This window comes from Zalophus californianus, chromosome 7, assembly GCF_009762305.2.
Source record: "Zalophus californianus isolate mZalCal1 chromosome 7, mZalCal1.pri.v2, whole genome shotgun sequence".
Taxonomy (NCBI): domain Eukaryota; kingdom Metazoa; phylum Chordata; class Mammalia; order Carnivora; family Otariidae; genus Zalophus; species Zalophus californianus.
Genome location: NC_045601.1, coordinates 9,893,532 through 9,921,296, shown reverse-complemented (window position 1 = coordinate 9,921,296; position 27,765 = coordinate 9,893,532). Strand labels below are relative to the sequence as shown.

The window sequence follows — 27,765 nt, the reverse complement described above, 5'->3', positions numbered from 1 at the left end:
AAAAAATTATCCACCCAAAATGTCCAGAGTACCCAAACTGAGAAGCCCTACTTTAAAACAAACAGACAAGGGGCGCCTGGGTGGCTCAGCCGGTTAAGTGTCTTGAGTCTTGGTTTCAGCTCAGGTCATGATCTCATGCTGAAATGTCAGTGAGTTTGGAATCCTGAGCCTGCTTGACGGTTGTTACCCTCGCTGTGTGGTGGAAAGATAGGGGACCCTGCGGGAAGCCCCAGCTCGTGTGAGCACCTGCAGGGCGTGGTCAGGACACACACACAGGACTGACAGGCGTGTGGCAGGAGTGATGACAAGCGGCCCAGGCTCCAGGCTGACAATCGGGCCTGCCTTCTGCAGGACGGGGCGCCAGCACTGGGTGTGCATTGGTAACGGCTCGCTCTGCCGACCGAGAGGAGGATGGGGTCTGTGGGACCAGCCTGAGCCCCCCAGCCCCCTGCCAAGGCAATACCCCGGACACTCCTGCCAGGCGCCTGCGTTACGTCTTCGGCCCCACTTCCAGTCCGGCGTGACTTCTGGGAATTGCCTGGGCTCCTGAGTTTGGGCACACAGTCTCCTCACGTGAATGCAGGCAAACCCTATGCAGCCGGGCTTGTCTTTCTAGGGGACTCGCACCGGCAGCCCCCCAGCCCCATCCCTGTCTCTGCAGAATCCTCTCCTCGCTCTGCCCTTCCATCCTGGCCGCCTGGGCCCCCGGAACGCCGATCTCTGGCTCCTCAACTCAGCAAGACCACAAAACTCTATTCGCTGCCCCTCCCGTTCTGGGCCTGGCTTCTGCATTCAGGCAGTAATTTGGGGCCAACATGGGGCTCACCCTGCTTGTTTCTCTTCTCTCAGGGATCAAAGTCGGGCACAGCCTGGTGTCTAATGTCTGAAGCCATTTTTCATAGATCGATCCATTTTTCTCTTCACTTAAGGAGGGGTAACTGGCCTCTAGTTCTCCATCATTGCTAAAAGTGGAAAATATATTGTTTATTTTTAAAATCTAAGGCCGGGGTAGTTTTCCTGCTCACGGAGAGTACTTGGCACACACATTCCTCACGATCTATTTTACTTTCAGCAGGTTCCAGCAGTCCCTGAGAAACCACTTAAAAGCATAAAGTTGAACAAAAATCAAAATGGCCACACGAATGCTTTTGCGGGGCTCAGTTTTATTTACTTTTTTTAAAGATTTCATTTTTGTATTAGAGAGCGAGATCGAGCACAAGCAGGGGGAGGGGCAGAGGGAGAAGCAGGCTTCCCACCGAGCAGGGAGCTCAATCTCAGGACCCTGAGATCACCACCTGAGCCACAGGCAGATGCCCAACCGACTGAGCCACTCCGGTGCCCCTGGGCTCAGTTTTAGACTGAGTAACCTTTTTTTCTTGCTCTCTTCTGCAAACCTCCCCTCCTTCCTTAGCCTTTTGTTTCAGGAACCTGGGACCCCCACCCCTCCCTGAAAGACATGCGAGGCTGGCAGCAAGTACACAACTCCTGTTGAAACCAGCTAGATCCTGTATTTCCATATAAAACCCCCCAGCCCCTTTCCGGGGCCGGGGTCACAGTTCTGGAGGCCTTAACCTTCTGTGGCCTCCTTTGCCAGGCAAAGCAATACAGCTTGTGTTCGTCTTTATTCCCAAACTCTTTGTGTTATAGTTCGGCCGCGAAGCCCGGAGGTGGATTTTGGACAACACCTGCAGGAGGCAGTACATAGTTTACTACGTCGTGGCTCTCGCCTTCCTCTGGGCCCACTGGTGCACCACGCTTCCCCATCTCCGTAAAGTCAGGTGTCACTGTGTGCCTTGCTCTGGCCAGAGTGCAATGTGTGCACTGGCAGGGGAACGCACGGGATTGTGGGTGCGCATCTCTCTGGCTCTTCGCAGCCCAGGGTGACAAGGGGAGGAGGTGCTGAAGGGTTCAAGCAGCTTAGAACACTGAGCCAACACACAGAGGGGAGGTGGCCTGGGGAGCTGCTCCCCCCTCCCCCCACCCAGAATTTTCATGAGCAGGAAATAACCTGTGCCACACTGAGCCACTGAATTGGAGTTGTGTCTCAGGTAACACAAGCTACACCGCACCCCCTGACCAATATAGCCGCTCATTACTGAGCCAGAGTGTAAATTCATCCCTAACCCTAAACAGGTGTCTGGGAATATGTTGGCTTAATGAAGCAGGTGTATTTGAAAATGGGCCATTTGGAAAACTCAACCCCCCTCAGAATGAAGAGCAGGAAGAAGCAAAACAAAACAAAAATTTATAAAAGCAAATAAACCATTTTGGTGAGATTGAGTTCTTTTGTTGATGTGTTGAAATCACTCCAGACAGATCGATCCATTGTAATTCAGAAGGGTTTATTCTTCCTGCACCAACATCTAAACAGAATGGAAAGTGAGTTCCCATAAACCGTAGGCATATACCTACAATGGCAGAAGTATTGACCCCCTTCACCCTCCCTGGGGAATTAAGGTTTTTCTTGAGCCCTCTGTTCTTTTTTCTTTTTCTTTCTTTCTTTTTTTTTTTTTTAAAGATTTTTTATTTATTTATTTGAGAGAGAGAATGAGGTAGAGCATGAGAGGGGGCAGGGTCAGAGGGAGAAGCAGACTCCCCGCCGAGCAGGGAGCCCGATGCAGGACTCGATCCCGGGACTCCAGGATCATGACCTGAGCCGAAGGCAGTCGCTTAACCAACTGAGCCACCCAGGCGCCCGAGGAGCCCTCTGTTCTTGTTCCTCTTCTTTTGGATAATAGTAACTGCATTTTTCTCGTGCCTTGGATATGTCTTTGTAGCTAAGATTTACTTCCCACCATCTTTAGAGGTACTTGTGCAAGCAGCTTTTTCTAATTTGCTTCTAAAATAGGAACTCTTGGCCTTGTGGTCCACATAATATCAGGTGTGTGTATCAGTGAATTGTAGCCGGGGCGCAGGGGTGCGGGAGCATCTGGCTTCGGGGGTCCCAGACGGACCAGGGTTGGCCACTCGCCACAGACAAAACCCAAAGGCAGAGAAACAAGTGGGTGGTGGAACAGGAAAGGGATTTATTCTAGCAAGGCCAACGCCGAGAAGACAGCGGCCTAGCGTCTCAAAGACAGTCTCCAAAGTGCTCCAAGCACTTCCAGGTTTATATAAGGAAAATGTGGGGCAAAGGCGGGTGGGCACGTGCAGGTGGGCCATGAAGGTCAAGTCCATCATTGTCGTGGAGGCAATCACGGCCAGGGTCTTGCTGGCTTAGGGCAGGCCGTGTTGCTGGAAGGGTGGTTTCGGTTCCCATCAGGGGAGGCTTCCCCCACCGGGTCTCCCGTCTGAGCAGAGAGACTAGCGAGAAAGGAGAACCCAACGGGAAAGTTTGAGGTCAAAAGGGAGGCAGCCGAAATCCTCTTTCAGAACCACATCTGATTGTAGGGATATTATTCGTGTGCATATTTTGCATTTTTTGCCGATGGGAAGCCACCTCTGATTTCTAACATTTCTGGGGAAAGGGGTTTATACTTTTCATTGTCTTTTGAAAGGTATGGGTGACTCAGTTAAGGATCCAAAGCTACTGCTTTCAAGACAGAGTCAATTTCCTCATCTAACCAGACTTGCTCACGTTTCATCCGCCACATCGTGGTCTCGTTTTCCTTTTCCTTATAACACACGGACTGAAGGAATATCATGAAGAGGGAGGGGTGGGTAATCTCTCAAGTGGATGGGGGGTAGTTCCCACGTGGCCCTCAAAGCTTCCAGCGGTTCCCCCGGTCAGCAGTCCGAGTGAGACCCGGTATTTCAGTCCGTGCAGTCACTGTGGAAAGCACCAGGGGCTCCGGACGCCCAGAGCCTCTGTGGTAAGTGGTAACAGAGGGCAGAACAAAGATCTGCTCTCCCCCTTCGGCCAAAGGAGGGGAGAAGGGGAAAGGAGCTGAGCCTGGAGGAGAAAGGAGAGAATCCTTCTGCTATGGGGGTGTGTTTCTTTTCAGAGCCGGCGGCCCTGTGTGGCTCCCAGCGGAGTGTGAGATTTTTATAGGAAGGGTTTTGGAAAGAAGAGGGAAAGTTGTGGCAGACAGAGGGAAAGAGAGGGCAGTAAAGAGAGTGAGAAAACCCCTGGCGCTCTAGTCCCCATTATTGTTTAACTAAATCCGTGCAGGCCCAGGGGGTGTGCTGGGTGGAAGGCAGGAGGCAGGTGGAGCTTGGAAACCCCTCTCTGACTGCAGATATATTGCTGTCCGGGAGGCTACGGGGGAGCTGGATGGGGGGGTCATCACTGATTGCTAACATAAATATGCTTAGAAGCACAAATTCTGGGGTATTTTTAGAGGTCAAAAGCCATGTCTTGGGGCGCCTGGGGGGCACAGTCGGCTGAGCATCCGACTCTTGGTTTTGACTCAGGTCATGCTCTCAGGGCCCTGGGATCGAGCTCCGCATCGGGCTCCGCGCTCAGCAGGGAGTCTGCTTGAGGGTTCTCTCTCTCTCCCCCTCTGCTCCTCCTACTAGTGTGCACGCGCTCATAAATAAATAAATAAATAAATAAATAAATAAATAAATAAATAAATAAATAAATAAATAAATCTTTAAAAAAAAAAGACTTGTCTTTATTGAGAAGCAAACAGAATACCTCCTTTAACAAGGGATCCTTTGGGAAACTCTAGAAATAAGGACCTAAGAGGGGATAGGAGCCAACTGACCTGGGGTCACAGCTCCCTTTAACTTTCTGTCTTAAGAAGCTGCGACAGATCCTTTCTTAGTTCTCATTTTTGTTATATCTTACGTGGATTCACGTTCGGTTTTGTGGTTGAAACAGTCACATAGGTTGATCTGAGAAAAGCTGTCGTATTTATTCAGTTGCGGTCAGCTTTGTCTTCCACGCTCCCTGTAGAGACACGTCTGCAGGTACAGTGACAAGGTGGCCTCCTGCTTCTAGAGCTATGCTGAAAAGACCCACGATCGGTGCCTTACTCAGCAAACTAGGTCTGCTCAAGTCATCAGCAGCACAGTGGAAAAACAAGTTCTCTCAGAGAAAATATGAAATCAGAGGCAGTGTAGCCAACAGAAGAGAAAACACAGGGTGAGAAGTCCGGAGAGCTGGTGTCTAATACCAAGTCCTATCAGGGCTTCAGTGTCTTGTAGCAAATCAGAAATCATTCCTGTCCTTTCTACTTTGTGATTGCCTTGGGAGGAAAGAAATGACATATGGAAAAAATTAAAATAACATAACTGGTTCTAAGGCAGCACTAAGCCTTATACCAAAATAACAAGAAGACTGATTATCAGATGCTGTTCTAGACACAGGAGATGATGCTGGTCAGCCAACCCCAAACCCATTCATTCCCTTTTCTCTCTTGTCCATCTCAACCAAAGAGATGGGAAAAGCCCCCATTGTAGCTACTGCCAGCTGTGTGACACAGTTCTGGCCAGGGATTTAAGTGGAAATTCGGTGGGGGCTTCTGGAGAAAGCCTTTTGCCTTTTTCTTATAAAAGAGACAGAGATGCCTTGGATTCCTCTCTTCTTTCTACCTTGAATATTGGTGTGATGGCTGGAGCTGAAGCGGCCATTTCACGATCATGAGGACAGCGGGCCAATATTGCTAATGATGCAGTAGGTTGGGTCTGAGGACCCAGAAGGGGCCCAGCAGGACCAGCGAAGAGGGTCCTTGCCTTTGTGCAGGATAGAAATCAAATGCGAGCTGAGAAAGTGAAAGCAGAGTTTATTGAATAGCATAAGTGACAGGTAGAAGATAGCAGATGGAGTGTCTGGGAGACTTGGAAGGGGTAAGAAAACGGCTCTCTTCGTCATTTGGGGCTAGGGGCTTATATTGTAAAAGGAGTCTAGGATACATGTTCCTTCAGGAATTCAGGATAGGGTCTGACCGGAGGTGACTGACTGAGTACTAGGTGTTATTTTATAAATCACGGAAGGTAGGGGGTGTTGATGCCAGTGTGGGCCAGGGTTTGTTCGAAGCTAATGTCCTGGAACATGTTTGGGATCCAGCTCTTCTTAGATGTGATCAGGTTTTGGGAGCCTAGGACAAAAACTCAGGGAATGATTAATTCTCTTTCTTTCCCGTTGGAGTGGAAACATAGCTTCTTTGGTTTTCAGTCAGAAATATAGGGGGCCCCTGGGTGGCTCAGTGAGTTACACTTTTGCCTTTAGCTCAGGTCATGATCTCGGGGTCCTGGGATCGAGCCCCGCGTCTGGCTCCCTGCTCCGCGGGGAACCTGCTTCTCCCTCTCCCTCTGCCTCTCCTCTTGCTTGTGCGCTCCCTCTCTCTCAAATAAATAAATAAAATCTTTAAAATAAATATCTAGAACATGAATAAACAGGGCCTCGAGGGAAAACAGCAAGAGATGGAGCCTTCCTAACATGGAGTCCTTTCAGCTTCCCTACCTCCCTAAGAATTATGGTACAGAAAGAGCCGAGAGCAGCTATCCTGCCTCTAGATAACCTACCTTGAGAGTCCTGGTTCATCTAAGACTTTTAGAGCTGAGTTGTCTGTTGCTTCTAGCCAAAGCCTTCCAAAGTACCCCTGACACATTGGCTACAATATGTTATTACTGGAAGATATAACTAATTTTATTCAAAAGGGAATGACCGTGTAATGATCTGAAATTTCACTGTACTTTTCAAAACTAACTGTATGGTGATGCAAAATTTAAGAGCAAATGTTTTAAGAATTTCTATGTCGGGGCACCCGAGTGACTCAGTCGGTTAAGTTAAGTGACTTTTGGTTTCAGCTCAGGTCATGATCTTGGGGTCCTGGGACTTGAGCGCCGTGTTGGGGTCCCCACTCAGCAGGGAGTCTGCTTATCTTTCTCTCTCCCTTTGCCCTTGTCCCTGCTCACACTCTCTCTCTCTCAAATAAATAAATAAACCTAAAAAAAAAGAATTTCTATTTCAATAATATTTAAACGTACAGAAAAACAGCATAGTTGTAGATGCATATTTCATTTATATAATTTAAATTTTTAACTTTTAATTTTATTTCATTTTATATCCATTACAAATTAATATTTTGGAAGTTTTCAAACATGCAGAAAAATACACACATCAAGAAAGTGTTTCCTTTCTCACACACCCACAGGAGGCGTCATTACCCAGCCTCCCACGTGCATTCCTCCAGAAATGGGGAACTTACTTGTACACAAGGCAGCCTTTTTCCTTTTTTGACCCCTAATTCCTTGAAAAATCTTCTGAACATTGAACTAAAACTTAACCCCGTAACTTTTTCCCCTGCTCTCTGGAGTGACGATGGTACAGGCATTTTCTCTATCTATGGATCTTGGAACCCACTCAAAGGAGGTATTTCAGAGGAGGGTCAAGGATGGAACAGAAACAGGCCTGCCCATCCGCTGAGGTGGGAGCACATTCCAGAGACCTGAGCCGCCTCCTGAGCGGGAATGTGGCCCTCCCCACTTCCTCCCCCTTCCCCCCACCAGCTATTAGCTGGCTCTAGTGCGAGGCATAGGAGGGGTGCAGGAGAAAGACCCTGGCTGTCAGAACCATTGAGCTGACAGTGACGGAGCAGCCAGAATCCAGTCCAGATCATCGTCCTGACGCGGGGAGGTGCTCCCTGAGTACGGAATTGAACCGACAGACACTAGCTGTTTGCGGCATCTGAAAGGCCCTGCACCCTGACCTGGGACAGGTGTGCTTTGGGTGGGTGGTTTTTCCAGCTGTGATGCTGGATTCAGGCCCGACTGGCAGCTGGTATACCTGTGTGCAGAGTTTGGTCGAAGCCACAGAAGGGAAGAAAGCTCTCCGGGTCCCCAGAGCCCACAGGTGCCCACACAAGCAGTCTCTGTTTCAACCCATGGAAGCAGCAGGTGTTGTTGACCTTCTGTAGGAGAAGGAAGGGAGGGAAGGAAGACGCCCAGGACCTGGGGGCAGAGAGGGCAGGCGCCGCACAAACACGTGGGAGAGCGTCTGAGTCACTGGGGCATCTGGATTTGCGGAACTCACCGGCCGCGGGGCACGCTCCGCTGGGGGAGGTTGAGCCGGGTCTGGGCCGGCTCCGGGGCAGTCCTCCGAGAGGCCACTCTGCTTGAGGTGAGCTATGAGAAAAAGCAAACAAGCCTATACCCAGTTCCCTGGACCTCAGGGCTAAGTGCAGCCCTGTGTGTGCAGCTGTGTGTAGACAGATACAGTGGCATATATTCCTTCTTCACAAAAATAATAATGAGCCTCCAACCACCTTCCTCTGACGGCTGCCTGACACCCAACCTGCCGCTTTGGAGCCAGGCTAGCTCTCCAGGGAGCTGAGCCACAGGACAGGAGAGCCCAGGGGGTGGGGCCCGCGGCCGGGACGCACAGCTGTTTCTGCCCTGAGTGCCGGCGGAGAGCGACACAGGAACTCACCTCATTTCCTCGTGGCCAGTAAATGTCAGCTCAAGCCGATGGGCAGCCCAGTTTTCCTGGGCTATGGGCTGCCTATGACAGTGAATACAGAACCACCCTCCTACTGCCCCGATCCCTGTAACTACTCAATATTTCTCCCGTGTTATCAGTAACTTGTGCATCAGTATTTCGATTCTGGACTCTGGGAATGAAAGACAAAGGCATGTATCATCTGAGCTGCCACAGCAGCCGCGTGTCTACTCAAGAGGCTCAGTTTCCCAGTCAGCTCCAAGCAGGTGTTCCTACGCCCTTCATTCTTCCCTCAACAAGGACTCCTTGCACACCAGGCGCCGGGTGTCCAATAGTAACTGTACAGACGCAACCCTAGCTTTGCGGAGCCAGTGGGGTAGTGGGGGACGCGCGGACTGATGGCTAGCACCTCCCTAGTGCCCACTCCGGCCCAGCACTGTCCCATATCTTCCGTGCATCTTCCTTCTCGTAAGTCCTTACAAAAGATGAGGCATCTGAGGCACCAGGAAGGGAAGTAAATTGCTCAAGATTGCCCAGCGGGGAGAAAGGGTAGATCCGGGCTTCATACCCAGGCCGCTGGGCTGCGTAGTTCCTGCCTCGGACTCCTACGTGATTTTGTCTGTGAAGGCAGCCAAGTCAAGCCCAGATGCGTGAAGGATTCAGAGAGTGAGCTGCTAGCGAGGGAAAGCGCAGGGAGACATGGCGGGGAAGTCGTGGGGTCAGAGCTCTGGGAAGGGTGAAGGCTGAAGAAAGGAAGCTGGCCTAGGAGGGAACTTTCTGAGTATCACTAAGGATAAGACCACAATGGACGGGAATGACGAACGTGGAAAGACAAACTCATTGGTCACCGTTGGAGGATGTTAACGGACCAAATCGTGGTCATTATTTGAACGCTAGTAAATAAGGGAAAAGAATCCTATTCTGCCTGTTTTGTTTGTGTGCCCACTGGGTGACACAGAGTCGATGGGAATTTTCTGTTTCTAGAAGAATTTTGGCTACAAATGAAAAAGGAGTGAGAGAATAGAACATAACTGTTGGCAAGGATTACAGCATGGAGGGCCAGGGGCTGCTACGTCACAAAGACGAGCAACCGGACAGATGCCTCCTGATGGGAAGCACACAGCACACCCACGAGACAGAATCTGCTCAAGCTTCTGTATCCTCCACCTCCCCACCCCCCGGGCTACAGATAATACAGAGGCCAAAGCAACCTGCGGATGATGCCACAAGGCCCACACCCAGCAGAGTCCCGTCATCCCCTTCATTATGCCCCATACCAGCCAGAGCCTCGCCAGAGAAGTGTGTCTGGAATGTTCACCAGGCTTCCAGCAGTGGGGAACCTGGAAGGATTGGGGAACCCCAAGAAAGCAATGAGCGTGACGAGAGTGGTGGAGACCAGGAGGCATGGGGAGCCATCACAGGAGCCTGGAAGGTTTCGCCGGGGAAGCTAAGGGGGTTCAGGGTCACTGCCTCCCCAAGTGTCCTGTGTGCTTTTAATCCTCTGAAGTCGATAACTCGATCCTCAGGCACACAGAGGGTGAAGCAGGAAGAATCGAGATGCAAAGAACCGCTGGATCCCCACCCATCTTCTGCAAGTGCTCCCATCAGGGCGGCCGTGACCTGCACCTGGCTGGACCCCAAGGACCAGTCCTTGTCCCGCCGGCCCCGTTGCAGCCTCTGCCATCTGCTCTTTGAGACGCTTCCTTCCCTTGGACTCCGGGACCCTGTCACTGCCGGCGGCCCTCCCCCCTCACGGGCGTCCCCCCACTCAGCACCACAGGCCAGCTCCCAGCCCCTGGTGGACTCATCCAGGCCCCAGGCTTTAAATGCCATCGGGATACCCATAGCCTCCATATTTACATCTCCGCCCAGCCCGCACCCACGGACAACAGGCTTGCATAACCTAGCGCCCACGCGACACCTCCACCTGCACTTGCAGTAGGGCATCCCAGAGTCACATGGCCCAGCCACCTCCCTCTGCTGTCGGCATCTGACGGCAATGCCATCTTGCTCTGGCCAAAAGCCTGGGGTTGTCCAAACTCCTGTCTTTTCCCCCATATTCTTATCTGCTCTAACACCAAAACCCATTGGCTCACCCTTCAAAAGCCTACGCAGAATAGGACCGTTTCTCTCCACCCACCTCCCATCCTCCTCGGGGCACTGCCAGCAATGGCCTCCCTCTCTGCTCCCTGCTCTCCCTCCCTCTGCCCTGCGCTCAGTCTGCAACATCCCAGACCCTGGGATGGTCTGATGAAAACCGCACCTGAGCATGTCGCTGCTCTGCTCCCACCTCTCAGAGCGAAAGTCAGGGTCACCGGGGCCCACGTCCCCTCCGCCTCCCCCGTCCAGGCACTCCGTCCTCAGGGATTTGCACTGGCTGTTCCTGGCACCAGAAATGCCCTTCCTGAGACACCCGCGGGGCTCATTCCCTCGATGACGGTCAGTTCCTAACTCTGACGTCACTTCTCAACGAGGCCCCCACTGACCCCCCGTTTAAAACTGTCCCCCCCCAGCACTCCAGCACTCTCCTGTCCTCTACAACACTATCGCCACCTAGCATGTTATGCATTTTGTTTGTCTGATGTCCCCTCTGTGACAGGGACTTTCCTCTGTGTGCTGCGGCAGTTTCCCCAGCACCTAGAACAATCCTTGGCGCACAGTAGGTGCTCAGAAAATATTTGTTCACTAAATTCATCAGCCGGGGTAAGAATCACTGAGCTGCGAATCCCCCACCCTCACAGGACAACAGGGTACTAAAAGGATTCATTTCTTCACTGGATTGGCTTCTCTGGCTCCCACGAGGAATCAGGCACTGTTCTCGGACCAGGGCTATGCCCGGAACAAATCAGACGAAAGCATCCCTGCTCAGCCAGCTTATAACACAGTGGGCGGAGGGTGACAGACGCCATAAGTAAGTAAATAAACGGTTTCTTATGTTAGAGAGGGACGCATGCTAAGGAGAAAATTTGAGCAGAGAAGAAGACATGAGATAGAGAGTGTATTTGTCAGCTCGGCCACTTAACAGAGTTCCACAGACGGTGGGCTTAAACAGCAGAAGTTTATTTCTCAAGGTTCCTGAGGCTGGAGGTCAGAGATCAGTGTTGGCAAGTCTGCGTCTTCTCCCTGTGGCTTCACTTGGTCTTCCATCTGTGCCTGTCTGTGTCCTAATCTCCTCTTTTTATAGGGACACAGATTGGATTAGGGCCCACCCATGTGACCTCATTTTAGCTGAATCGCCTCTTTAAAGGGCCCGTCTCCAAACGCAGTCACATGCTGAATGTGAATTTGGATTGACACAACTCAGCGCATGACGGCGGGTTAGGTGGGCGGGGGGGATTTATGTAGGGACGCTCAGAAAGGCCTCACAAAGAGGACAATTTTTTAACAGATCTGAAAGAGGGAGAGAACCAGCCACGGGGATGTGTAGGGGTGCAGCATTCTAAGGGCAAAGGCCTGAGCAGGGGCGCCTGGCGCATTTGAGGAAGAGCAGAGAGAGGTAGGTTATGTGTTGGCTGAACAAAACAGAAGCTGATGGCCCCGGAGGGCAGGGTCCTGGATCACAGTGGACATGGGCTTCTGGGAGTGTGGCTGCTAACTGGGGGCCAGGCTCGTGATCTTGGGCCAGGAGGGGCAGGGGTGATGTGGTAGAGGGAGGCAGTTCTTCTCCGAGTGCTGGAATGCTGCTCCTGGCCGAAGGGAGCCCCCCGGGCGCAAGGTTGTACCCATCTTGAAGGCAGACATTGGTTGATGCATTCAGGACACCTCCAGGGTCCACCCGTCTCTGGAGGTCCTGAGGGGTTGGTGCGGCCTGCGTGGCAGCTCAACGTCATTCTCCCTTCCCTTGGCGTAGGGCCTGAGAGCCCTCCCCAGTACACCAGGTCCTGCTCGCAGACCCCCACCAGCGCAGAGTCTGTGTCACAGAGAACCGAACCTGAGTTCATGGGGAGGCTAACAGTGGTCAGGCCCTGGATATAGTTTTAAGGCATTGCTGACAGAATTGAGACATTCTCCTCCTTTGGCAAAGAACCGAGAGAGGATCAGCTGAGGTTGCCCCTAGCTTTAGGATCCCCTTATCTCCTCAAGCCCAGGGGACTTGGAACACGCCTTCTAGAGACAACTATGCCACAGCAAATGTTCGGGGCTTTTCCCGCCCTCGGGAAAAGGGTTCCCATTCCCACCCCCCTTCCTTGCTTTTTGGGGGTTCAGCCGGGGCCAGGCCTTTGGAAGGACGATGCTTCCTACCCTCCTTCTCGACCCTGCCTCCCACCATCCTACCCCTCCCTCCGAAGAGCCTGGCCTTCCTTCTCATCTCTAGAGGAGACGCATCCTTTCCACAGGGCGTCTTTAATGGCCCCCGCCCCCCACCTCCTGTCTTTGCTGCCTGCAAAGGCCTGGCCCATCTTAGAAAGCTTCTACTGTCCCCTCTGGCTGCATCATATCTGTGTTTCTCATCACCAGGCTCCTAGAGCTAGCTCAGTACCCTTACTGCCTACATTTCTTCCTTAATTCTTTGCAAGCTGACTTTTTGCCCAACCCTCTAAAAAACTAACCGCTCAAAGGTCACCAAACCAAGGTTCTCTTCTGAGTCCTCATTCTTGACTTTTTAAAAAAAATTTTTAAAGTAGGCTCCGCTTATGAATGACCCTGAGATCAAAAGTTGGATGCTCAACCGAATGAGCCACCCAGGTGCCCCTGAATCCCTATTCAAACAGACCCTTCTGAGGTTGACAACCACTGGCCACTCCGTTTCCCTGGGCTTCTCAGATCTCTCAGACTGCTTCTTTAGGGTCTTTCCCCCTGCCCCTCCCAGGCTCAGAAGCCCGCAGACTCCCCAGGTCCTGCCTGCCTCCCCCCAGCACAGCCAGCATGAATTTCCTGAGGGGGGGGGGGTTGCCTATCCCACCCCCGGGGTTGATGGAGGTTGCTTTTCATTCCTTCCTCTCCTCCTCCCCATCCAATCATGGGCCCTCCAGGAGCCTACAGCTCAGGAGCAGAATATGGCCAGACTTTCCCCACTCAAATGGGTTCCCTTGCCTCCCCAGGTTCCACTTGCCCGTTAGGTATCAGAGGGAGCTTTTTCTTGAATGTCTCAAGCTCTGCTACTTTCTCCATCTGCTAACTGTGCCAGTGTCCGGGGCGGGGGGGCCCTTGGCCCATCAAGGCAGTGTGCACGTAAGGCTGGTGCTTCGTCAGCCACCCTTGTTGACGGTTCACTCCAAACCAGAGCGCAGCGACCTGAAAATCCAGCAGGCTCCTGGCTCATTCAGCCACTTGTCAGAGATAAGGGGGCAGCCACTATAGTTCACTGAGTCTAAGATGCACGTCATACCATTGCTGAAATCAGAACATAGCCAACAATTTAGTTACAGAGGTGAGCGGGCAGCGCTGTTCCTCGGCAGCACCTAAAATCGTGGTTCGTCTTCCCGTTGATTGTGTCTTAGATAATATAAACTGTAAAGCTCAAGTGCTGGTCTTCACCGTAGGAAAGTTTCTACAATACGTACAGCATGCCACGATGCAGAGCTTCAAATTATGTGATACTAGAGGAGGCACAAAAGAGGGGGAGAGTTAAAATTTTAAAAGACTAGGTCGTCCCTGAGATCTTATCCCTAATTTGTGAAGCAGAGCTAAGAGAAAAGAAATATAAAAACGTGTCTCAAGCAGCACATGAGCAAATGAGAGCTGAAATGTACATCTGTGAATCTGAGTACATATAAACGCTATTTCCTGGGACCTCATCGTTCTAGGAGGGCTTCCTGGAAGAAGTGAGCTTCAAGTTTAAAAGAGGGCCAGAGGCTACTTTGTATCATTTCATGGGTAAAGCTCCATTTCAGAGAGGAAGAAAGTGTGTGGACAGCTTTGAGCGTCATACCTGGGATATCCACACTTCATAACTAAATTTGTGAGCAACAGGACAGAAGGCTGAGGAATGATTTGAATCTCTGCCAGTTGTTTACATTTACTTTATTCCCCAATTCATCACCTGGGAGGTTGTCCACAGAGGACTGAATATCTGGTCATTCCCTGTCATTCCTGAACGTCTGCAAGGGCACCACAGCGTCCTGCTTGGCACTGGGGACTCTGCTCCTTCTGGAACGTGCTCCAGAAGCAACGAGCCCGACCCACAGTCTTCAGTGTGAGCAGGTTGTGGGGTGAGAGGTGCCCGGGTGGTTTGGGAGCCTGGTGGAGGTCTCTGGGGCTGTGCACACACACCCATGACAGGAGAAGGAAACAAAACCTCCAAACCCACCCGAGGAGCCATTCTGGGTAAGAAGCCCTCTCCCTTCTCCCCTCCCCTGTAGATGAGTCCTGGCATCTGGCTAGAACCCAGTGCCGAGAGGGGCCCTGCCACCCTTCACTTAGCTGCGAGGGCATCCGCGGAGGGGCAGCATAAGCCAATGAATGAGGCACGGATCTGTGCTGAAGTCCGCACGCCCTGAGTACAAACTGGCTAATGGCAGTGTCTGCCCTGAAGTCGAGGACAGTACCCCAGAGTGGGAGGAGAGGCTGCAGGGAGAGGGAGGAGACCCCTCGCTCTGCACCCACCGGCCCCTCACAGCTGCCCTGCTTGTTAACTTCGCGAGCTTTCAGTCCTGACCTCGGACTCAGCACCCATCCGGCAAGCGTGAGCGGGTGGGACAGGTACTGCCGCCATCTGACAGGTCAGGAAAGCGGGCTCAGAGAAGTCAAGGTCACATAAGGGGCCCGCCTAGAAGTCACAATCTCCGTTTTCTCTGAGACAACACGCCTTTGATCCCCTCAAATTCTCCCTGGTGTGGAAGTGGACCACAGTATCCTCACGTATAGAAAGCTAAAAGGCAACATTTATTGAAGATTTGCCACTCGCCAGGCACTCACTAAAGCCCCTTCTGGGAGCTAACTGGACCCTCAGCACAACCTTAAACCCGCTTCACCCGCAGGGCAACTGAGGCACAGAGGGTTGAAGTGACTGGCCCAGCGTCGTGCACCGCCCGGGCCGGGACCGAGGAGGGCAGGCCGCGGACTCCTGCCTCGCAGCGCCGCGGGCCCCGGCCGGGCTGCCCTTATAAGGCCGGGCGTCCTGCAGCGTTTTTAGGCTCAGTGGGGCACCCCGCGGCCGCGTCCTCCTGCGCGCCCAGGAATGTGTGGAATCTTCCTCCTCGGCGGCCGTCCGCCGCAGGGAGGACTTCCCCTCCGGCCGGGGGCCCGGGATTAGGCCCCCGAGCAAAGCCCCGGGGGCGCGGGGCGCCGACGCCAGGCCCGCCCGGCCGCAGCTGCCTCGCCGCTGGGGGGAGCGCGGCGCCTTCGGGCGCGGGACGCGGGGGCGGGGGAGGCGGCAGTGCGCCCTCACCTGCCCCGGGGCGGCGCGGCGGGGGCGGGGGGAAGGCCGCGGAAGAGGCCGGGGAGGAGCCTGCGCGGGGCCCGGAGCCGCGGCCCAAAGTGAAACTCCTGGCACTTGTGGGCGCGCGGGGAGCGGAGACGGGCTGCGCGCCCTCGGGCCCGACGCGCCCCGGCGCCCATGGCGCTGAGCAAAGGGCTGCGGCTGCTCGGGCGGCTGGACGCCTCCGGGGAGTGGAGCGTCCTGCTAGAGGCGCGCGGCCGCGGGGACTGCCTGCTCTTCGAAGCCGGCACGGTGGCCACGCTCGGTGAGTGCGACCCCGCCGCGGACCCGGGGCTGGGAACGCGCTCCCCTGGTCTCCCGTCCCAGGGGAGCGACGACGCCCGAGGCGAGGGCGCTGATCGTGCCCAGACTTCGAGAAAGGGGCACCTCCCTTCCCCGAGGTGACCAGGCCCGGGGGGCGCCGAGACAGCCGGGGAGTGGGGGTCGCGCGCGGGGTGCGGGCGCGGCCTCTTTGAATGAGGTGACCCCGGGGATGCCAGAGTGCCGCGCAGGCCGGGCCCAGGGCGCGGCGGCCCACAGCACCTCCTGGGGGTCTGCCCTCGTCGCGCCCGCCCGGTCGTTGCGCTCTTGGAGAGCCGGTGTGGCCTTTCATGCCCCCGGGCCCCGCCGGGACGCGTTTTAGGTTCACCGCAATCCCAGGGGATTGACTCAGGAGCCACCCCGACCCCGTGCCTGGCGCTCGTTTTCTTTTGCACCTGTTGATGAAACCAGTGATTGCCCGTTGGTTTGTATTGGCTAGCTTCTGTTCCGGAGGGAATGGGGGACACACACACACGGGAACATAGACCCCGGAGAAACCTCTGATGGCACCGTTATTAACCTCACGTAGATACTTGGCTGAGAAGCATCAGTTTTGCAAAGTGCAGAACTTGTAAGCAGATGTACCACCTGGTGACTCTACCTTTATGCTGGATGTATTTGAAGTTAGATGCCAAGCCCGTATATTTCACATCCGTGCTTCAGGAAGTGTTGAGACTGGCCTTGTGCCAAGGACCTCAGTGGTGATCTCATTTAACTTTCACAGTTCTGCAAAAGAGCTACTATTATCCCCATATTGTAGATGAGTAAACTGGAGCCTGAAGAGCCTATGAAACTTGTTTGCCCCAAGGTGACACACCTCTACCTGAGGAGGGGCAGAGGGAGAGAGAGAATCTCAAGCTGACTCCCTGCTGATCTCACACCCTGAGATCCTGACCTGAGCTGAAACCAAGAGCCAGGTGCTTAACCCACTGAGTGTGTGGCTGTTTTTACAATGTCATACAACGCATGGCTTCCTGGTTTCACCAACTAGTCACCCTGTCCCTTGTTTTGTGGCTAACTTCATGGGGAAGGCCAAAGTGAGCAAAACCGGGTAGAACTGTTAGAACTTTAAACTTGAACACTGGAGAGTAGGCTTCCAGCTGGTGTCCTGCTATACCATCTTATCTTGTTCGTCCTAAACAAAGCACGGAGGAAGGTCACTGTCCTTTAGGTTCTGGATGACCAGGGCACTCACTTCCACAACACTTTATAAACGTCTCTATTCTTTTTGCCCCACCCCCATATTTGTGTGCATGGATTCTTCAGTTAGGATATGCCTCTTGGAAGAATCATCTCTTCTATTTCAGTTTCCCTAATCATTTCATTAGCATGTAGTTGTCGGGCTTGTTTTCAGTCGCTTGCTCACTGAAACAATGTCTCCAGTATTGTTAGTACCATAGTGTGCGTCCAGTCGTTGATTAAATTATTATCAGATTATTCTAGTTTGTGCTCTGTCCCGAAAAATCCAAGTTTGGTCATTTGCTAAGGTCTTGAAAGAAAACCACAGAAATTTCCATTCCATTTTAGATGTCTACTTCAGACCACATTTATCAGAGCCAAGAGATTCATTTCATGGTACAAAAATACTCCTTCATCAAAGAGATTAAAACGTCCATCACTTGGATTGCGGCAACGTTAAGCAAGGTTCATGCACATTTAAGAGTTCCTTTGAAGCCACTTGGAGAAAAAGCCTATTTTTTTCAGAAGTGAAGACTTTAAAATGATTAATGAAAATAATATAATGCATATTTTCCATTTGGAAATTCAGTCTGGGCTGTGATGCATGTATATTACTTTGGTGACTACAGTCCACTGGATTCTAGTACAGAGGGTGTAATGGAAGGAATTGGCTTGTCTTCAACTCATGTGCAGCCCACATTTGTCACTTAACTGAGCATTCATTTTTCAGTAGAACTTAGGCTGAATGCTTAATTTTTAAAGTCTGTTTTTCTTAAGTGAAACTATCATTAAAAAGCAGCTATAGTGTTTGGTGGTATTGCTGGTCCAGAGGAGGATTATCAAAGCCTTCTGTTACTAGAAAGTTGTTGTTTCAGGCTTTTCAAGTATCCGAAACACGCCACAATTTGATAGAATGGTTCTGAATTTGAAATTCCCATCTGTGTTTCAAAGGGCTGGCTTCTTTGCTTTCCTTTCCTCGACAAGGAAAAGCGTACTTTCATTTCCCCCCCCCCCCCCCCCCCCCCCCCCCCCCCCCCGCCGCCCCGGAAGGTTTCAATGCCTGCTTTTTTGCATGGGGCCGGACATCTGTGGAAGCCGGCAACAGCCAGCGTTGGAATCCTGACCACTCACCCTTTCCATGAGGCTCAAGCCTGGGGGCAGCTTCCTCTCACTTGAGCTGTGGTTTCCTGTGATGGGTCTCCCAGGGAGGAACGGGGAGGAACGAGAGGCCAGGGAGACTTAAGTGGATGGTTTATTACCATGTGGGTGGTGGTTTCTCCCCAGCCAGTGAGCGTTCCTCTGCTTGTCCGGAGGCAGACGCATGCCCTCCGGAGGCAGATGCATGCCGTCTGGAGGCAGATGCATGCCGCTGCTTTTAGGGAGAACAGCAGGAGAGCTCGTGTGCCGGCTGCAAGCACAGCTCTTCAAAGACACAGGTTGCCCCACAAGGATCCACACTTGAAAAGGCCTCTCACCACCCGCAGGGGCTCACAAAAATTGCTTCTCGTTTCCGGGCAGTGCTCAGAGACAGGGCCTTGAGCTGGGCTGTGTGTTTAGGAAAATCTGATGATCCTTTGTTGGTCTGTGGCTGGGCCCAGTCCTGCTGTTCGTTCCGCAGTGACTCTGCACCCAGGTCTCCACGCCGGGCCATCGAGCCTGCCAGCAGGAAGGTTGCTGAGGGAATACTTCTAAATTCCTGCTTCTACAAGAATTAGGTTGAGAGTCTGTCTTCAGAGTAGATCCGTGGGAACAGGGATTCGGAAGCAGAAAAGCCAAACACGTTGGCCTACGTGTTCTCAGTGACCTGATTTCGAAAGTAGGAGGCTTCTCAAGTACAGGTGAGAAGCCATAGCATGGAACAGTTCCCCGTGGTCCGCCATCCAGAGTTAGCATGCAGAGGTTCTCTTATTGGTACAATCTGGACGAAAAGTACTTGCTGTCTTTCCTTTTGTCTCTTTTAGACCTAGTGTGGACCAAGGGAAGGGAACTGTGCCTGTTGTTTGTGGATTTCATTTTCAGAACACACACGGATACTCCGAAGTTCAGCCTTCTCCAAACAGCCCCCAGGAAGGGTGGCCTGCGAGCGTCCGTGTGTTTGCACGGGTGTTTGTGAGCGAGTGCAACCCTGCCTCTTGCCCCCAGCCACGCTTGCTGTTGAACAGGGAGCCGGGGCCGTGGGGGTGGGGGTGGGAAGGAGGCCTGGGAGACTTAATTAACTTAATTAGTGAGTGTCCCTAAATTACGCTGAGCTTCTGGGGGGGAAAGTTTCTGTGTAAACACCTGGGCCTGGGCTTTCCCTGCTGCTGTGTTTATAGAGACCAGGATATCCTGCTTTGTTTGAATTGCTGAAATGGCCACAGAGCCAAGCAAGGCTTCTGCTAAACTGTTGCTTTGCTCACTTTCCCTGGCTTTGCGGCCCGGAATTAGTTGGTCAGTGCCTTCCAGTCTGACCTGCTTGAGGGCACTTGAGAGGATCCGTTGAGTGGCCAGGTGATCAGCTGTCCTGGGTGGAGCCTGCAAGACAGGGAGGGCCAGGTGGGGGCTCCAGGCTGCTGACTTGGGACACCGGGGCAGCCCCCACATGTGGGCCTCCACGGCTTGTGGCCGGGTCCTTCTTCCTACTTGGAGGTATGCTCAGCATGATATTCACGAAAACGCAAACTGGGTTAGTGTGTACTTCTGTCGTCTGTGTACCTCACCAGGAGGAGTCTGATGTCATGTCTTGCCAGGCTCCTTTCTGGGGCTCTGGGGCTCGAAAACCTTTCCCATAAGCTTTAAGCGTGAACATTTTCAAACGTACAGAAGTAGAAGGAAAAAGAAATCCCCTGTACCCGTCACTCAGCATTGGTGTCTGTCAGTATATTTCAATTCTGTGTTACCTGTTCCTGTATTTTTTTAAGATTTTTTTATATTTGAGCGAGAAAGAGAGCAAGTGAGAGAGAACATGAGTGGAGCGGGGAGGGGCAGAGGGAGAGGGAGAAGCAGGCCTCCCGCTGAGCAGGGAGCCCGATGTGGGGCTCGATCCCAGGACCCTGGGATCATGACCTGAGCCAAAGGCAGATGCTTAACCGACTGAGCCACCCAGGTGCCCCTGTCCCTGTATTTTTTACGAGAAATGAATCTCCTAAAATTTAGTTGGTTCAATGCCAAACAAGATTTTATTTGGCTTGGCTTTTTTCTTTTTTTACCTGATTTGCATTTGTGTCTATGTGTATAAGTTCAAAGTTTACTTGACGCATTGAGAGGTGACCACCAACAGAGATGGTGGTGTGAATTGCTTCTGAGATTCTGGCCAAGCTACATTTTTTGAAAAAAGATTTATTTATTTATTTTTGAGAGGTGGGAGGGAGGGGCAGAGGGAGAGGGAGAGAAGCAGACTGCCCCCTGAACACCCCACAATCCTGAGATCCTGAGATCATGACCTGAGCGGAAACCTAGAGTCTGCCCCTTAACCAGCTGCACACACTGGCCAAGATACATTTTAAAAACAAAGTGAGCACATGGGAAGAGTAAATCTTTGGCTGGAAGAGCAGGATGTACCCCCCTTGGGATGGCACTGATGGGCTCACAGGGAGACAGTCTGAACCTTTTGGTGGCACTGCCCTAGACCATGGCGAGAGGGGGCCTTGCCCTGTGCCTCTCATTGAAATGAGCAGTTGGGCCAAGGGGCTGTGTCCACCCGCCATTTGTGCTCCCCTCTCTGGACTTTACTCCAGGGACACAGGACCCTGGGATCTTCTACCCAAGCGGTGCCCAGACTGCTTGCATCCTGCTCGCGTCTCTTCCCAGGATCTGTGACAGACCGCAGTGCACATGTCCCCAGCACACCCTGGGGAAGGGGGTGTGGCAGGGCTGCACAGTATGGTACTGGACACAGGACACACTGGCTGGGGTGTCCTCAGGTGTGCACATGAGGCCCCTGGCAGAGTGGTGTGAAGCCCAGAGGCGGGAATAGGGAGGAGGGTGGTGTCAGTGAAAAGTGAAGGGGCCCAGGCTAAGGGCAGCCGTCCTCACTGATCTTCCAGTTAGCAACAGGGGTGACCTTCTCAAGCTAAGAGGGTAGGACATATTTTGTTGAACAGAACTCTGGCAAGTGTTCTGGGCATCCATGTAAGTATGGGTCTCACCTCTGGGTGTTCCTCGGGTACCCAGGGTCCACTTTGTGATTTTTGGCTGCTCAGCATCTGTTGCTAGACTTGGTCAGCCTTTCCATCTGAGATGAGGAATGTTTTCTGTTGTTGTTGGGTTTTTTGCCCCACTTGAAGTGTCCTTAAAGGCCTGGGAGACTGCCCCGGGCTCAAACTTGGGAATTAGATGGGGGTCCCTAAGCATTTCCGGGCAAGGCGAGTGGTGTGGTCACCAGCCGCCTCAGTCTGAAAATCAGATCCATTTTGCGGGGGTGTCTGCAGCGGACCAAGCTGAAGTCTTGAAAGCAAAGCCCCCAGGGCTGCACAAGCATCTCTGGGCTGCATTTGCAATGGACGGTGCTTCTGACGAGATGGGTGCATTCAGGGCGGTGTGGCCATAGACAGGATGGCGCCTCTGTCTTCCACACACTGCTGGATGTTGTGCGAATCCACACTGGTGGATTCGTCTGGGCGCTGGTAGTTGAGGGGCTCTCAGTGGGCAGGCCAGGGTCCACCTGCAAGGCCAGTGCAAAACAGCCCAGTTATGGGCACTTTCTAATTGTGTTCAAGGAATGCTGGAAGGAGGTTTTGGGTACTGTTATGTACCTGTAAGTCATTCTTGAGGATAATTTAATGGAAACCTGGAGAAATACACACGTCCTTGGGGCACCTGGTGGCTCAGTTGGTTAAGTGTCAGACTCTTGGTTTCAGCTCAGGTCATGATCTCATGGGTCCTAAGACGGAGCCCCTTCCGGCTCTGTGCTCAGTGGGGAGTCTGCTTGAGATTCTTTCCCTCTGCCCCTCCTCCCCCACACGCTCACGTGCACATGCATGCACACATGCACGCGCGTGAGCTTGCTGGCTCTCAAATAAATAAATAAATCTTAAAAAAAAGAAATATGCATGTCCTTGATCCAGTATTAAATGGATAGAAATTTACTTCAGGATATATTCATATATCATGAGCTCATTTTGCTTTGAGGCTGTTCATTGCAAGCTGCTTTGAATTTTTAGCTAACTAAATAAACGTTGGTCCAACTTGATAATAATAGCTAACATTTATGGAAAAAAAATGGCTAACATTTGTGGAGCACTTACCATGTGCCGGGCACTGTCCTAAGTGGTTTACATGTATTGATTTATTTAACCCACACACCAAGGCAGGTATTAATTATGATTCCACTTTACACTTGGAGAAAGCAAGGCACAGACAAGCATAAGCATTTACGTGAGGTTCTACCTCTAATTAGTGGTGGAGTCATGATTTGAACAAAGGCCCAGAGGCTCTAGAGAACAGGACGTTTAATAAAATCTCATCCCTAGAAAAAAGGAACGTTCAGGGGCACCTGGGTGGCTCAGGCAGTTAAGCGTCAGCCTTGGGCTCAGGTCATGATCCCAGGGTCCTGGGATTGAGGCCCACATCGGACTCCCTGCTTCTCCCTCTGTCTCTGCCTCTCCCCCTGCTCATGCTCTCTCTCTCAAATAAATAAATAAAATCTTAAAAAAAGACAAAAGAAAGTTCAATGTGTGTATGAGAAAGACTAGGTGTGTCCTGTTGTCTCTGTGCTTATTTTGGGTTTCAAAACGTGTGTCATCAGTCAGTGAAGATCAGGGGTGCTAGTGAGGGTAAATATGTCAAACATTCCTGTGGGGACTGGATTTTCATTTGATGCTTGTGTCAAGAGGAGCATTCAGGGCGCCTGGGTGGCTCAGTCGGTTAAGCGACTGCCTTTGGCTCAGGTCATGATCCTGGAGTCCCGGGATTGAGTCCCGCATCGGGCTCCCTGCTCAGCAGGGAGTCTGCTTCTCCCTCTGACCTTCTTCCCTCTCGTGCTCGCGCTCTACCATTCTCTCTCTCTCTCCATAAATAAATAAAAATCTTTAAATAAATAAATAAATAAATAAATAAATAAATAAATAAATAATAAATAAAGAGGAGCATTCAGGCTTGGGAAAGCATTTACCCACTTTCTGAGCAGTGTGTGTGACAACACGAAGGGGGACATCTTCAAGAGAAACGTGTGGGCTTCGGTCCTGCGTTCCAGCAGAGCTGAGGCTTGCCCTGGGTAATATCCTTCCAAGTGGATGTCCCCAGCCCCTAGAACAGAGCCTGATTAGGACTCAAAGCATTGAAGAAAGTGCTAGGTTTCTTAGCGTAGAGGCAGCAATGAGCAACCAGGCTCCCCAAGGACATGCTTCTGAATGTGAGGTGTGTCAGACAGATAACAGTTGGACTGGTGTCTTCCCGAAGATCTCAGTCGTGAGTGGGGAGAGATGCCTGAGTGAGTGAATGCATCTTCCTGTCCTAAGTTTGCTTGTTCTTGGGGCGGGGGGGGGGGGGGGGGGCTCTGCCAGCTGGGCGGACAGAACTGTGTTTTGCACCCAAGGTGGGCACTGCACATCTGTTGTGGGCCTGGTGCTTAGCAAAGGGCCTGTCCAGGAAAGCTGGATGCATCTGGCTGGATCCTGGGGGAGTGGCAGTCCGCACTCACGGCATATGAGGTTGGAGGGTTGCCATTTGCTTGTAACGCTTCCTGGTTCAGAAAATGACTCCAGCGGCAGGATTCACTTTGAGCATATTAGCTAAGGAGGGCAGGCAGGGCAGTTCCTTCTGGTGACCCAATTCTTGGGAGCAGTTCCAAAGTATGAATACAAAAAGTCTGAACTTAATTTTATGGCAGTTTTTTGAGGATCAGGGACTCTCCCAGAGAGCCTTCTGTAATATCACGGAAGCTAGTACCTAATTCTGTTCCTGCATCTCTGTGCATTCGTGCCCCACCTCCTCCCTTCTCGGAGACCGGGCCTGATGGATCCCCCCTCCCTGACCTCCTGGAGCCCCTGTCCAGGCTGACCACAAGCTGCTGTGCTCTCTGCACCCACCACCCAAGAACAGGCCTTATCTTCTGCCGCTTCTGCTCCTTGACAAGGTCTGTGGTGATGCTCAGGGCAAAGCAGGTGATAAAGAAATGAAGAGGGGGGGCACCCGGGTGGCTCAGTCGTTAAGCATCTGCCTTCGGCTCAGGTCATGATCTCAGGGTCCTGGGATCGAGCCCCACATCGGGCTCCCTGCTCAGTGGCAAGTCTGCTTCTCCCTCTGCCTCTGTGATCGCTTTCGCTCTCTCTCAAATAAATAAATAAAATCTTAAAAAAAAAAAAAATGAAGAGGAACCTTCCTTTGTCCTTTATGGAGCAGTGTGAGGTCTCACAAAGCGGAACTTGGGCCACCAGAGCACTCCTAGTTTTGAAATTGATGTCGGATTTTGGGGGGGTGGGGGAGAGGGCAGGGTGGTCACAGTGATGCTCAGACCCAGCATGGAACTGGGATGGTCTGGACATGCATCAGGATCTAGGAAAATGGCCAGATTTGAGGAGGGTATGATGTGCAGTTGCTTATCTCTGCTGACCAGCTGCCTTTTTGTATTCAACTTGTATTGACTATATTACTGATTGATGGTGGTAATCTTTACTCTGAAAAAGCAAATTACATTCCTTGCCTCAGGTCTCACCCTAGAATGTTCCAGTGAGACCTCCACTAAACCCTTCACCTGTTTCCTCTGCAGCCTGCTGGTAGGAGAGAGAAGACCTGAATTCCTGCCCTGGCTCCTTATGCTAGTCCTTATCTGTCCTTATCTGAGGATAACCTCTCCGGCCTCAGAGTCCACATCTGAAAACCAACGAATGACAAGCTGCAATTGCCTTTCCTTCTCTGGAATTCCATGTTGTCTTAAAAAAAAAAAAAAAAAAATTAAACACTAAGCATAAGCAAATAAGCAACACCCTTACTTTACACACCTAGTTAAAATAATAAGCTACCCAGAAATTTGAATCTTAGGAAAGTGATCTGGCAAGGTAAAATCTAAGATGGTTCAGATCTAAGTCTGAGCTAAGAATCTAATGCTAGGGGCGCCTGGGTGGCTCAGATGGTTAAGCGTCTGCCTTCGGCTCAGGTCATGATCTCAGGGTCCTGGGATCGAGCCCCGCATCGGGCTCCTTGCTCAGCGGGGAGCCTCCTTCTCCCTCTCCTTCTACTGCTCCCCCTGCTTGTGCTCTCTCGCTCCCTCTGTCAAATAAATAAAATCTTAAAAAAATAAAAGAATCTAATGCTATATATTTTTTTTATTAGAGACTTATGAATTAATTAAGGCATGAGATTCTCTCTCCGTGGTTCTGCCCCTTTCCTGTAACTGGCAGAGAAAATTTTTAAAAGGCATTAACTATTTAGCTGCAATTAGGGACACAAAGTAAGGTATTTATTAAAATATCATAAAATGTGCTGAAGTAGCTCCTTTAGTTGGTTCTTATTAGCATCCATTAACATTCTGAAAATCCTGCCTTTCGTCATAAACAACTTTGCTTTTTAACAGTCTGCTCTGGAGGGGGGAGTTTGTGTGTCTGGGAATGTGTGGTCTTGTTTCGGCTGCTTTACTGACTCTGTTGTGTGAACTTAGCATCGCCTCCAATCTTATCCGTGGCTGATAAATCCTGTATGTTGGAAAAAACTCGATAAGCTGAGGAGACGGTTTTCTGCAGCTTCTGCTTCCCTCCAGGTGGAGCCAAGCCTAATCCTGCTGGCAGAAGGAGTGATAGAAGCGGTCCGATGTGGCAGTCCAAGTGCTCTGGCCCAATGGAACTGTGACACTCGCGTCATGGCCGGCTTCAATAATGGGCTTGTTTTTATGTAAATGGTGTAGATAAAGAAAGAATATTGGAAAACTTGGGCTAGAAATAACTTGCCACCAGCCCAGGCCTGAACAAAGCCCTTGCGATAAGGTCCATCATAGTGGTATCTGCTTCTCTTTCACCCAGACCACCAGGAGGGGTGAGGGGAGGGGCCGCAGGCCAGAGGGGAGGGGCCTGTGGCTCGGAAGGGGCGGGGCCGCGGACCAGAGGGGTGGGGCCTGTGGCTCGGGAGGGGCGGGGCCGCGGACCAGAGGGGAGGGGCCGCGGACTAGCGGGACAGAGAGGGCCGGTTACTGTGCTTCCTTTCCTCCACCGCCTTCCCTGCTTTCCAAGCTGACCGGTCTAGAGGGGGCACTTTTTTGTAATTCACAGAAAGGCACCCTGTGGGGTCTAGGCTGCCTTGGAGAAAGAGACCGGAAAGGGCTTCTTCTAACTTGTATGGTGGTGATAAAATTTTAATCCAACTCTGGAACTGGTGCTTGCAGCTTACCCCGGCAACATAGGGGCGCATTACAATAAGAGCACATACATGAAGGGGAGGAATTGTAATGAAATGCCATCGCCTGCGGATGAATGGCTCCAGACGTGGGGGGGTTCGGGTGTGTGTCCGACTTCGACACTCTCCACCTTAGGGTTCTGGTTCAGTTTGCGGTTAGGAAATTTAGGTTGCTGAGAGCTTACTAGAATTTTGTCGTAAAAGAGAAAATAGACCCAGATCCGAGAGCGGGGGAGTGATCCTGCAGGAAAAGTTGTGAGCTTCAGAGGCTGAACTTTGTGACTTTAGTTTGCTCACCAGCTTTCTGCTGGGCCTTGTAGGAGGGGCCTCAGTTTTGTGGCTTCTGTGTGCTCCCCTCCTGCTCACCCTCAAGTCTTTTGGGTGCAGAGGATAAGATTGTGCACTTGGAAGATAAAGGAGACAGATCCTGAAGTATCTGTCAGTGAAATGGTATCATATCTGGGATCTGTTTGGCAATACTGTGGGAGGCAGATGGATGGACACCTGCGCGCGCACGGGAGGGGAGGGAATAGGTGAAATGAGACTGGGAAAATGTTGGTAACTCTTGGAGTTGGGTGATAGGTATGTGGAGGTTCGTGAGACTTAGTGAATTAATAAGCTGGCTGCTTTTCAGGCTCAGCAGATAAAAATTGATGGCTTTCCAATATACTATCATGAGTCAATTAGGAATTAGAGTCTCACATAGGAAAACAAAGATTCCTCTCCCAGTGACAACAGTTTCTGAGAATAAACATAATAAAATATGCAAGGCCTAAAAGAAGAAAGCTATAAAACTTTACTAAAGCACCAAATAATTGGAAAGGTATACTATGTTCTTTGATAGGAACATTGTAAGATGTTTTTCTCCAAGTAATCTATAAATGCAAGTATCTATGAGTAAAATCCAATTAAATTCTAATAGGAGTTTGATAGAAAACATAAGGGGCTGACTACAGTATATCTGGGATTCCCCGCACACTTAAATGGCAGCCCCATATGGGTGGGGCAGAGGCTCGGGACCAAAACGTCTGAGTCACCCCGGTCCTACCGTTTTCCTCCACTCCACCCAGTCCCCCAGCAAGTCCAGACCTCTCTACCTCCACAAGGATCTGGATGCGACCAGCTCTGCCTCCCCTCCCCCCTCCCCCCCCCCCCCCCCCCCCCCACTGCTGCATAAGCACAGTGCTCCTCCGACCAGGCCCTCCTTCACTCGGACTGGCGGCTGCCACCTAACTCCTGTCCCAGCCACCACTCCCAGGGCTTCCCCAGCCCCCAC

General features: G+C 51.7%; 1 protein-coding gene across 7 annotated transcripts in view; it reads left to right on the top strand.

The window, feature by feature from the left end:
• The first annotated feature begins 15,754 nt into the window (after nucleotides 1–15,754).
• Nucleotides 15,755–27,765, top strand: part of SYNJ2 (synaptojanin 2) — a 103,265-nt gene continuing 91,254 nt past the window's right edge. For all 7 annotated transcript variants that reach the window (XM_027601887.2, XM_027601885.2, XM_027601886.2 and 4 more), the window contains exon 1: nucleotides 15,755–15,951. In XM_027601887.2, coding sequence (XP_027457688.2) covers nucleotides 15,825–15,951 — 127 coding nt within the window. In that variant the 5' untranslated portion in view covers nucleotides 15,755–15,824. The remainder of the gene's footprint in view (nucleotides 15,952–27,765) is intronic.